Here is an 11,184-nt window from a genome sequence, read left to right as displayed (position 1 = left end):
TTTGCCACAGCCACCTGGGAGACACACCAAACATGTGGAAGAAGGTGCTCTGGTCAGATGAAACCAAAATTGAACTTTTTGGCAACAATGCAAAACGTTATGTTTGGCGTAAAAGCAACACAGCTCATCACCCTGAACACACCATGCCCACTGTCAAACATGGTGGTGGCAGCATCATGGTTTGGGCCTGCTTTTCTTCAGCAGGGACAGGGAAGATGGTTAAAATTGATGGGAAGATGGATGGAGCCAAATACAGGACCATTCTGGAAGAAAACCTGATGGAGTCTGCAAAAGACCTGAGACTAGGACGGAGATTTGTCTTCCAACAAGACAATGATCCAAAACATAAAGCAAAATCTACAATGGAATGGTTCAAAAATAAACATATCCAGGTGTTAGAATGGCCAAGTCAAAGTCCAGACCTGAATCCAATCGAGAATCTGTGGAAAGAACTGAAAACTGCTGTTCACAAATGCTCTCCATCCAACCTCACTGAGCTCGAGCTGTTTTGCAAGGAGGAATGGGAAAAAATGTCAGTCTCTCGATGTGCAAAACTGATAGAGACATACCCCAAGCGACTTACAGCTGTAATCGCAGCAAAAGGTGGCGCTACAAAGTATTAACTTAAGGGGGCTGAATAATTTTGCACGCCCAATTTTTCAGTTTTTAATTTGTTAAAAAAGTTTGAAATATCCAATAAATGTCGTTCCACTTCATGATTGTGTCCCACTTGTTGTTGATTCTTCACAAAAAAATACAGTTTTATATCTTTATGTTTGAAGCCTAAAATGTGGCAAAAGGTCGCAAAGTTCAAGGGGGCCGAATACTTTCACAAGGCACTGTGCAAGCCCTTAACCAACAATGCAGACAGTGCAACAGAATGCAATGTGCTGATGGCAATGTGTTACAGTTCTCGTTGATTGCTAAGACACTTCTAATGAAACTGGGGTCCACTTGATGTCCATCATAGCCTAGAGAGCACAACAGTATTGTTTTTTGCAAAACTGTAAGTCATTCCTCATAGCTTTCACACACAATGAAAATGCTAAGCACGTTTTTGAAAAACAGTAAACACAACTTTCTACAAAAAAACCCCCGCAAAACTCAGAGTAAATCGAGACAAACAACATTTACACATTTTGGTCACAGCTGATACAAATTACTCCCATGAATGCGAACCTCTTCTGCACGGGTCCAAAACAGTAATCGGTCCTTATTCATGCATAAAATAAGTCACATTTGACTTGCTGTTTGCAAGAATGGACTAAGTAAGAGGCAGAGGGTAAGGACAAAGAAGAGGTAGAGAGGCACACAGACGAAGATAGTTAAACTCTCAGTTAAAATGGAACAAGGTCAAATAAAGCCTTTTGTTTTTGAATATTGATGCTCTTGAGTGACATTATGCATTGGTCATCTTTGGTAAAAATCATTTTAGAAAAAAGAATACAGCCCATGCTGTAATGATGTTAATTTGCCTTTTATGGTGCTAGAATTATATTATCAACAAATGGCCCAGACATATAAAAGGGGGTTAACCATGTTAGGGTATATTGATAGCTGTAGTTAGTATTTATTGGGCCATTATGTAACAATTGATTGAAATAACTTTTCATTAGATAACAAGTTGTATGTTTTGATGGAGGTAGTTGGTTTTGTGTCATGCATTTCATGTTTTTAAGACTCTTTATACATTATGTAAATTAAATGTGTCGTTTTTGGCCAACGTGTTTCAGCTTGGGGCTGTGTGTTAATTGTTTTGAAGAAGGGAATTGTGTTTGGACAAATGTGCTCAAGCAATCGAGAAACTGTAATACTAGTGTGTTGATGATACTGTTGACCAACATGTTCCCAGGAAGGGGAAGTCACAGGATGAGTGCGAGGTTGAGACATCTCACACCCATATACGTAGCTGCTGACAACACTCTTCAGATGACAGTCCTTCCTCTCTTCAGGAGCCCCTCTGTTGTTGACTTCTTGCTATAAGTGGGGGTCTAAAATGAAGTGTTTGCCCCATAATCCACCAAACTCCTTGCATTTGGGAAACACTGGTCCTCAGTTAAATCACAGACATTGATCCTCTCTCTCCTCTCAATTCAATTCAAAGGGGCTTTGTTGGCATGGGAAACATGTTTACATTGCAAACGCAAGTGAAATAAACAAAAGTGAGAAGAAACCCCTCAAAAAAACAAACAAAAAAAAACAAACGCATAGTAAACATTGCACTATAAAGGTTTCAAAAAGATAAAGACGTTTCAAATTGTATAGTATCAGCAACATACAGTGTTCTTAACAATGTGCACATAGTTAAGATCAGTAAACAGATACATATAGGTTGTATTTACAATATTGTTTGTACTCCACTGGTTGCCTTGTTTTCATGGCAATGGGTCACAAACGTTGCGGCTGTGATTGCACATAGGTATCCAATACACATAGTAGGGAGAGGGAGTGTTTACACCTACACAATCAAAGTCTTTCAATACCCTCCTCCATAGGCGACCTAATTAATTGGCTATTGTATTCTTCCTCACAGCACTGGCTGTAAAAGTATTCACTCCTCTGGACTTTTTCCACATCTTATTGTTACAGCCTCATTTAAAAATGGATTGAATTGAGGTGTTGTGTCACTGGCCTACACACAATACTCCATAATGTCAAAGTGGAATCATGTTTTTGGAATTCTTTACAAATTAACAAAAAATGAAAAGCTGAAATGTTTTGACTCAATAGGTATTCAACCACTTTGTTATGGTAATCCTAAATAAGTTCTGGAGTAGATATGTGCTTCACAATTCATATAATAAGTTGCATGGACTCACTCTGTGTGCAATAGTAGTGTTTACCATGATTTTTGAATGACTACCTCATCTCTGTACTCCACACATATGTAAGGTCCCTCAGTCGCGCAGTGAATTTCAAACACAGATTCAACCACAAAGACCAGGGAGGTTTTCCAATGCCTCACAAAGAAGGGCACCTGTTGGTAGAAATACAATTTAAAAAGCAGATATTGAGTTTCCCTTTGAGCGTGGTGAAGTTATTCATGACACTTTGGATGGTGTATCAATACACCGATTCAGTAAAAAGATACACAAGTCCTTCCTAACTCAGTAGACGGAGAGGAAGGAAACCGCTCAGGCATTTCACCATGAGGCCAATAGTGACTTAAAAATATTCCAAAACATGCATCCTGTTTGTAATAAGGCACAAAGTAAAACTGCAAACAATGTGGTAACGAACTGAACTTTATGCTCTGAATTGAAAACGTTATGTTTGGGGGAAATCCAACACATCACTGAGTACCACTCTTCCTATTTCCAAGCATGGTGGTGGCTGCATCATGTTATTATGGGTTTGCTTGTTATCGGCAAGGTATAGGGAGTTTTTTAGGATGAAAAAAAATGGAATAGAGCTAAGCACGTAAAACCTGGTTCAGTCTGCTTTTCAAAAGACACTGGGAGACAAATTCACCCTTCCGCAGGACAATAAACTAAAACACAAGGCCAAATATACACTATAGTTGCTTACCAAGATGACATTGACGGTTCCTGAGTGGCCTAGTTACAGTTTTTTAGTTTTTATATCGTCTTGAAAAATCTATGTCAAGACTTGAAAATGGCTGTCTAGAAATGATCAACAACCAACTTGACAGAGCTTGAAGAATTTTAAAATAAATAATTGGCAAATATTGTACAATCCAGGTGTGCAAAGCTCTTAGACCCTTACCCAAAAGACTCGCAGCTGTTATCACTGCCAAATGTGCCCTTTACAAAGTATTGACTCAGAGGTGTGAATACTTATGTAAATTCAATATTTCTGTATTTTATTTTGAATACATTTTGTAAGATTGTTTTCCCTTTGTCGTTATAGGGTATTGTGTGTCGATGTGTAAGGGGGAAAAAATATATTTAATAAATGTTGAATTCAGACCGTAACACAGCAAAATGTGGACTAAGTCAACGGGTGTGAATACTTTCTGAAGGCACTGAATATTTTTTGTCTCGACATCGGCATAATGAGAAAACAACCCGCATAAACAGTAAATGTTTCATTTTGTCAAAAGAAAAACGCTACGGTTCCAGTCTGTCAACTACATTAAAGCACCCAATACATCACTAGACGAATACATCACAACAACACCAGTTGATTCCAAACCCCCCAACAAGTATTTCAATGTCTCTATAACAGACTACATGCTGCATTTCTAGCATTTACAGAGATGACCCCCACTCTTTACAATGATGTCATTGATTCCATGAAGAAGCCAGGCAGCAGTGTCATATTTTGGGTTCAGTCAATGTAGTGGGATGTGGTTTAAAGAGCCATCCTGCCCATCACTGTTTCAATGGAGGGGCTGACCCAAGCCTGCTGGGGACTGAACTGGAGGTAATTAGACCACACAGACAGGGGGACAAAAGGAGTCTGGGGGGGGGGGGGGGGGGGCTAGGGGAGAGAGGGTGTGTAGGGAGCTGAAGGGGAGCTGGCAGTGTGGGGGGCCACAAGGGGATGTGGGGGGGTGGCCATGACATGGGGGGATACGGGGTTTGGTGTAAAGCTGCCGAGCGCAGGAGGGGGGAGAGGAGACAGAGGGGACTGTCAAGAGACACAAACACAGGCACATGCATTTTTTTTATTTAACATTTATTTAACTAGGCAAGTGAAATTATTATTTACAATGACGACCTACCCCGGCCAAACCCTAACGACGCTGGGCCAATTGTGCGCTGCCCTATGGGACTCCCGAACATGGCCGGTTGTGATACAGCCTGGAATCGAACCAGGGTCTGTAGTGACGCCTACTTGCACTTAGATGCAGTGCGTACACACACACGATAACATACGCACTATACATACACATACACATGGATTTTGTGTTGTAGATATGTGGTAGTAGAGTAGTGGCCTGAAGGCACACACTTAATGTTGTGAAATCTGTTGTGAATGTATTGTAACCTTTTTAAAATTGTATAACTGTGTTAATGTTGCTGGACCCCAGGAAGAGTAGCTGCTGCCTTGGCAGGAACTAATGGGGATCCATAGTAAATACAAATACAGACAGCTGAAATAGCCGTTTTAAAGGGGAGCCTTGTTTGAATACTGCCTACATATACCACTGGGATTAATGTGTGCCATGTCCTGCTGCCTACATATACCACTGGGATTAATGTGTGCCATGTCCTGCTGCCTACATATACCACTGGGATTAATGTGTGCCATGTCCTGCTGCCTACATATACCACTGGGATTAATGTGTGCCATGTCCTGCTGCCTACATATACCACTGGGATTAATGTGTGCCATGTCCTGCTGCCTACATATACCACTGGGATTAATGTGTGCCATGTCCTGCTGCCTACATATACCACTGGGATTAATGTGTGCCATGTCCTGCTGCCTACATATACCACTGGGATTAATGTGTGCCATGTCCTGCTGCCTACATATACCGCTGGGATTAATGTGTGCCATGTCCTGCTGCCTACATATACCACTGGGATTAATGTGTGCCATGTCCTGCTGCCTACATATACCACTGGGATTAATGTGTGCCATGTCCTGCTGGGGGGAGAGACAAACGGGAAGAGGTCTAGTGTAATGGAGAAGAGGGGGATGACCAAGAGAGAATGATGAAATAGGGGATGTGGAGAGGATGATGAGAAGGAGAAAACATTTGAGCAAGTATGATAATGGTGCTGGTGGTGATGATGACTCGTCAATTCTTTTTTTAAAGAGATCTCTTAAAGGGGAAATCTGCAATTACTACATAAATGTTTTACACTTGAAAATTAATATGTACCCATGAAGAATATAACTTATAAAGGCCTCATGAGTTTAGTTCAACATCAGAACCCAAAATATAAACTTGTTTTACTCCAATGTTTGTAAACAAATTAAATGTAAATAAACACTGTATAGCCTCAAAACATGGTTAAAACAATCATTTTGATGCCATGGATGGTAAAAAAAAGATATTTATATGTATTATTATATATATTGCAGATAGATTGTGGCTTCCATCAATGTAATTGTCTGCATAATTTCCAACCCCCCATATATTTTGTTTGTACATATGGATGGTCAGTCTGTCTCCATAGCTCTGTCTATGGATTTGAGATTGGTTACATTTCTCCAGCCCCATCCCTCAGCTTTTTAACGAAAGAGGGGCAGGGAATATTCTTTGTTATTGTTTCAATTGCTGATGGCCCTCTTAAAGAAAAACAGATTACCGATAGTATGAGTTATGTTGTAATAGTTAAATAAATCACAGTAGGTCAACAGTAATTAAAATCACAGCATGCTAGCCTACAATAGTAACCTTGACACTCAATAACCTGCGGGAGGCGCTAGTAATTAATATCACAGCATGCTAGCCTACAATAGTAACTCAATAACCTGTGGGAGGCGCTATCTATCCATCTATCCAAGGCTTGGTTATTGACATTCGTCACCGATCCACAGTTCGTTTTGTATTGCACATTGATTCAGTCAGGTTATGGGGCCTGAATTAACAAAACCACCACATAAACCAAGAAGGGTTTTCTCTTATCTCTAATGCTGGTCCCCAAAGTGCACGAGATTCTCTCTGCGTCTCGGGAGGGGTGTGACTTGCATGTTCGCAGAGCAAGGCAGAACCCCCCTCCTTCCACCCGTCCCGTACACTCCCTAGCCCCCGTCTGTCTCGACTGTCCCGATTGCCATTCCAATGCACACTCCTTGAGGAGCAACAGCTACAACGGAGTTAGTGAAGTGGATTACTTAGTTTTTAGATAGAAAAGATTTGCTGTATTTTTGGAGCAATGTGCAAGGGCATAGATGTGCGTTTGGATAACAATTTGGCATCGGTAAAGCGCGAGAAAGGAGTTGTAGAAAGAGCGCATTGTAATGCTCCGTAAGCTTTGTCTTCTCTTCGAGGATTTGACCGTTGATTTCAATGGAAAACAAAAAGTGCTTGATTAATACTACGTTCGACTGGATGTAGTGGCATGGGATGGTTTTATTCATCATATTAATTCAAGTGACGTGTAAACCGTTCATCGACTCCAGTGCTATAGGTGGTGTATGTTGTGTGGCACCATCCGACCGGTCCAGTCAAAGCCTTTATTCATGTTGCAAGAACCTAGTTTATGACAATGGATTACTTGCTGTGGATGTGCAGCTTTGTGCTTCCCGTGGTATTAGCTGTTGAAGGTATGTACAAAAAATAATGTTAATATACTACACTCTTTTCTACGACTTTTCTTTCACGTATGTAGATGTTCAAACGAATGTGTTTCCAAGCCTTGATGAACTGCCAATAAGGCAATTATGTTAGAATAATATGAATAATCGTTGTACAATATCATGAAGCGCAGCTTTATTTTGGCAATTGCATGGCTCATAAAAACATTCGTTATTTTGATTGCAGGTTGTAGGATACCTGTAATAACCTAAAATGTATTTAAAAAAAAGGTTGTAATGTCCCACAGTTGAAAATGGATAGAGTAGATCGATTGTTTAGGATACAAAGTTACCGTTTATGTTCATACTATTCAAATATTATTATATACGTCGTGTTTCGTATCACACCATTGTATTGTGTTGTGGTTGAGCCACACATTTGATGATTATTGTTCTACGAAACTGATCAATGACACACACACACACACACACAAGAAAAACTACAGTTCTTGGTATAGCTTTCCCTACAAAGGAAAAGGATGCCTTGCATTCTCAGTCCCCCGTGTGTAACACTCCCATGCTTACATTGCAACTGCATCCCTGTGGCTATTGTTGAGTACCTTTTGCTCTGTTGTCACACCCACAAGCTAAGGATGGCCTTCTGTCCTTATGCTTGGTTGCTTGACCAAACCCATAAATCAGCTCAGTTTGACATTCAGGACTAATGCTGTATAATACACCAAATCAACTTGTATCACGTACACATATTTTACAGATGTTATCGCAGGTGCAGCGACATGCTTATGCTTCTAGCTCCAACAGTGCAGTATACCAAAACTAAACACACAAATCCCAAAAATATCAGAATGTCAGAGTCCAGAATATATATATATTTATTCCAGACTCTGCCATTCTGATATTTATATATATATGATATGGTGTAAATAGTTCTCACAAAGTAAACAAGGGCTTACACTGATGGGGAGGTTGTAGTTTTCATATATAGATGTAGGATCTTAATTTGAGCTAGTTTGCTAGCAGGAAAATAATCCTGCAACAACAGGAAATTTGGAGAAAAAAATTGGTTTATAATTATTGGAATTTTTTTTTTTGGGGGGGGGTGGTTGATACCAAATCAATTCTGACATTTTAAAGTGGAAATTATTAACTTTTTATACCTTGAATACACTGTAAATTTGCATTTTCAGCAACAATAGTGATCAAATTAAGATCCTACATCTGTATATTCAATTGGCATAACTCCAAAATAGGTGCCTCACATTACAACGTGCACATTACATGCTTAGTGTAACAAGGTTTAGCGTCACTCTGTACATTTCCTTTCTGTAGGGAAAAGCCAATATCTCTAACAATTTAAATCCTGAACCTTCCTTCCAAAGTGCTTCACTGATATGTAGTCATTTCAGAAACTAAAACAAACTGACTAATTACCAGAGGATCATACTCCCCCAGTTGCTTACCAATCGATTGCCTGGTCCCAGATCTGTTTGTGCTGTCTTGCCAACGCCTATGGTCATTGTCACATTTGGCACTGTCTTACCAACGTCTATGGTCAGACATTGTCACTCGAGTTGGCAAGACAGCACAAACCAATCTGAGACCAGGTTATTTCTACAGGGTGGAGCCCAGCCAATGTAAACCAAGGCAAATTAATTTAGGCTATACCAGCTCCTTTATATATTTCTCTCCAAATCCCCCGTCTTTCCCTGCCTGCCTGCCTGCCTGTCCTTCTCCGAGTACAATCTGCTTCTCTTGGACGCCAGCCAGTATTATCCCTCATTAATTCTGGTGTCAGCATCTAAATCAATGCAGCGGCAGCCGCAGCCTCCCTAGCTGGTCCCACTGGGCCTTTCATCAGCAAGTTTCTCCCCGACCAACAACTTCAGTTACTCAACACTGGGTTGTTAACTAATGTCTGTCCTCTGGGGATGGGCAGAGGTTAGAGTGGTTAGAGTGTCTTATGGGTTTTAGGGCTGTTGGGGTCCATGCCCTGTTGCCAGTGTGATGGAGATGAGTTGGAGTTTGGCTCTTAAATTGGCAGTTGCCTGTTGGTTTCCTTTACTTCCATCCATAGAATTAATCCAATTCATTTGAGTTAAGTTTAGTGTTGTTTAGTTAATTCCAAGAGATGAATTGGAATTAATGGAACAATGATTGTATGTCAGTTGAATTTCGATTTGTTTTGTGGATTTGAGTGCAGTGTCCAACTGCATCCTTGGGTGTGTCCATGAGTTTATCTGGCTATATTAGCTCTGGCCTCCTAGTCACCCATAGAATGGAAATGTGACGCATTGACCCTGTAATCTTCTTTATAATTAACCCCTTTAACAGTAATGTTGTGTGCCTGTACTATTTTTGAGTCACATGGTATTGGAACGTAAATGCAATTACATAATTGCTCAGAAAACCTTAACATTCTATAAAAAATATCTGACGTAATAGGCGACGAAAAATATGCATGACTGCAGAAGAACACACGTAGCCATTTTCTTCTGCAAATACACGAGGAACATCTCTATACCAGTGCACACTTTCCTTATCTCTTGTCTGTACATTAGAGGTAAATATGGATAATTCTGATTTGAACCATATGTGCAGATGCAAATAGCCTGAAGGAGAATGTCGAATTAGGGTCAGCTTGAGTTGATTAAAGCGGTTCATCAAGCATCAAACATAACATCTCAACATCTCAGCTTAGACAGACGAGGACTGGCCACCCCTCAGAGCCTGGTTCCTCTCTAGGTTTCTTCATAGGCTCCTGTCTTTCTAGGGAGTTTTTCCTAGCCACCGTGCTTCTACATCTGCATTGCTTGCTGTTTGGGGTTTTAGACTGGGTTTCTGTATAAGCACGCTGTGACATCTGCTGATGTAAAAAAGGCTTTATAAATACATTTGATTGATTGATTGATGAATGGAGATAGAAGATGCACTCATCTAGCGAGACCAGCGAAAATAGTCAAACAGTAGACCTACGAACTCTGAATTTGCCCCTCCATTTCCAGTCGAAATACCCATGTGTTATGGCCTATGTCTATCTATATGTACCTGATTATACACAGAATCAGTGGAGAGATGTTAGGCCTTTAAATATTTCATATATTTGTGGAAGTACGTGTCAAATTAATTGAATACGAGGAGTGGCCTTCCTTTCATAGCCTCCCAACTCAACAAAATGAATGAAACATTAGCCTGTGTGCTCCAATAGGAGCAGTGAGTAAGGACATACTGACGCATTTTGCTCCAGTGAATACAAACAGTAAACACCATGGGCGGTGATGGAGATCCTGTAACTTCCATTGGGTTTTTTTTGCCCTGGGGGAGGCATCACCACTGCCTGTAGTTTTATGGGAGAGTATCTTGACGGATTTGAGTAATAGCAACACAGTTAGACTTTCAAATGGTACTTGGAGGGCAAAGGGGTAGAGAGTTTTTACACTTGGGATGCTATTTAATTAAAAGCTGTGTTTAGCTTTCGGGGGTCAAGTTAAAAAAAAAATGTTTTTAAATAAAAGACTTCCTGCGCAGCTGAAGCACGTTTTGAATTAGTATTGAGCCTTCTGTCAAACCTTGGGAATCTGAATTTAACTCATGTGGTAAGCCTGTGGATAAAGTACCTCTAATCTACACAAATGTTCTTTGAGTGTTACTGCGAGGAGCGGTGGAATTCTCAGGCAAAGCCCTGTTAAGTAAGCCATAGCAAGGCTCACTGAGGTCTATGAAGAGTTCAGTTGGAGAAGAGTTTATGTTGCCTCAAGAAAAGGCTCTAACATCCAAGAAATAACCTGGAACCTGAGATAGATGGACTTGGGCTTGGCGCTTGTTGAACGTGAAGACAGCTAGTCAATGTTCTCGCTGTCTCATGACTGATGAACTGTTATTGGCATTTATTTCAATACCCGTTGTATTCAAGCTTCCGCAGCTGGCCAGCTCACATCAATGGTAATTTGATAATGTGTAGTGCAGCAACCATAGCTACACACCTGTTGTATCACTTCACTCTCCTCT

The 11,184-nt window shown here is 40.5% G+C and overlaps 1 protein-coding gene across 2 annotated transcripts in view; it reads left to right on the top strand.

Moving 5' to 3' along the window:
- Positions 1-6,484: 6,484 nt before the first annotated feature.
- LOC110509003 (ephrin type-B receptor 3) overlaps positions 6,485-11,184 on the top strand; it is a 53,873-nt gene continuing 49,173 nt past the window's right edge. Inside the window, exon 1 of one of the 2 annotated variants that reach the window (XM_036966281.2) lies at positions 6,485-7,188. In XM_036966281.2, coding sequence (XP_036822176.1) covers positions 7,125-7,188 — 64 coding nt within the window. In that variant the 5' untranslated portion in view covers positions 6,485-7,124. The remainder of the gene's footprint in view (positions 7,189-11,184) is intronic. The other variant, XR_016493063.1, reaches the window with a different exon arrangement.

The sequence above is a fragment of the Oncorhynchus mykiss genome, chromosome 28, assembly GCF_057628025.1.
Source record: "Oncorhynchus mykiss isolate SJ-2025 chromosome 28, ASM5762802v1, whole genome shotgun sequence".
In the NCBI taxonomy this organism is placed as follows: Eukaryota; Metazoa; Chordata; class Actinopteri; order Salmoniformes; family Salmonidae; genus Oncorhynchus; species Oncorhynchus mykiss.
Note: the sequence above shows the minus strand (reverse complement) of the source record. Positions and strands in the feature narration are given on the sequence as shown.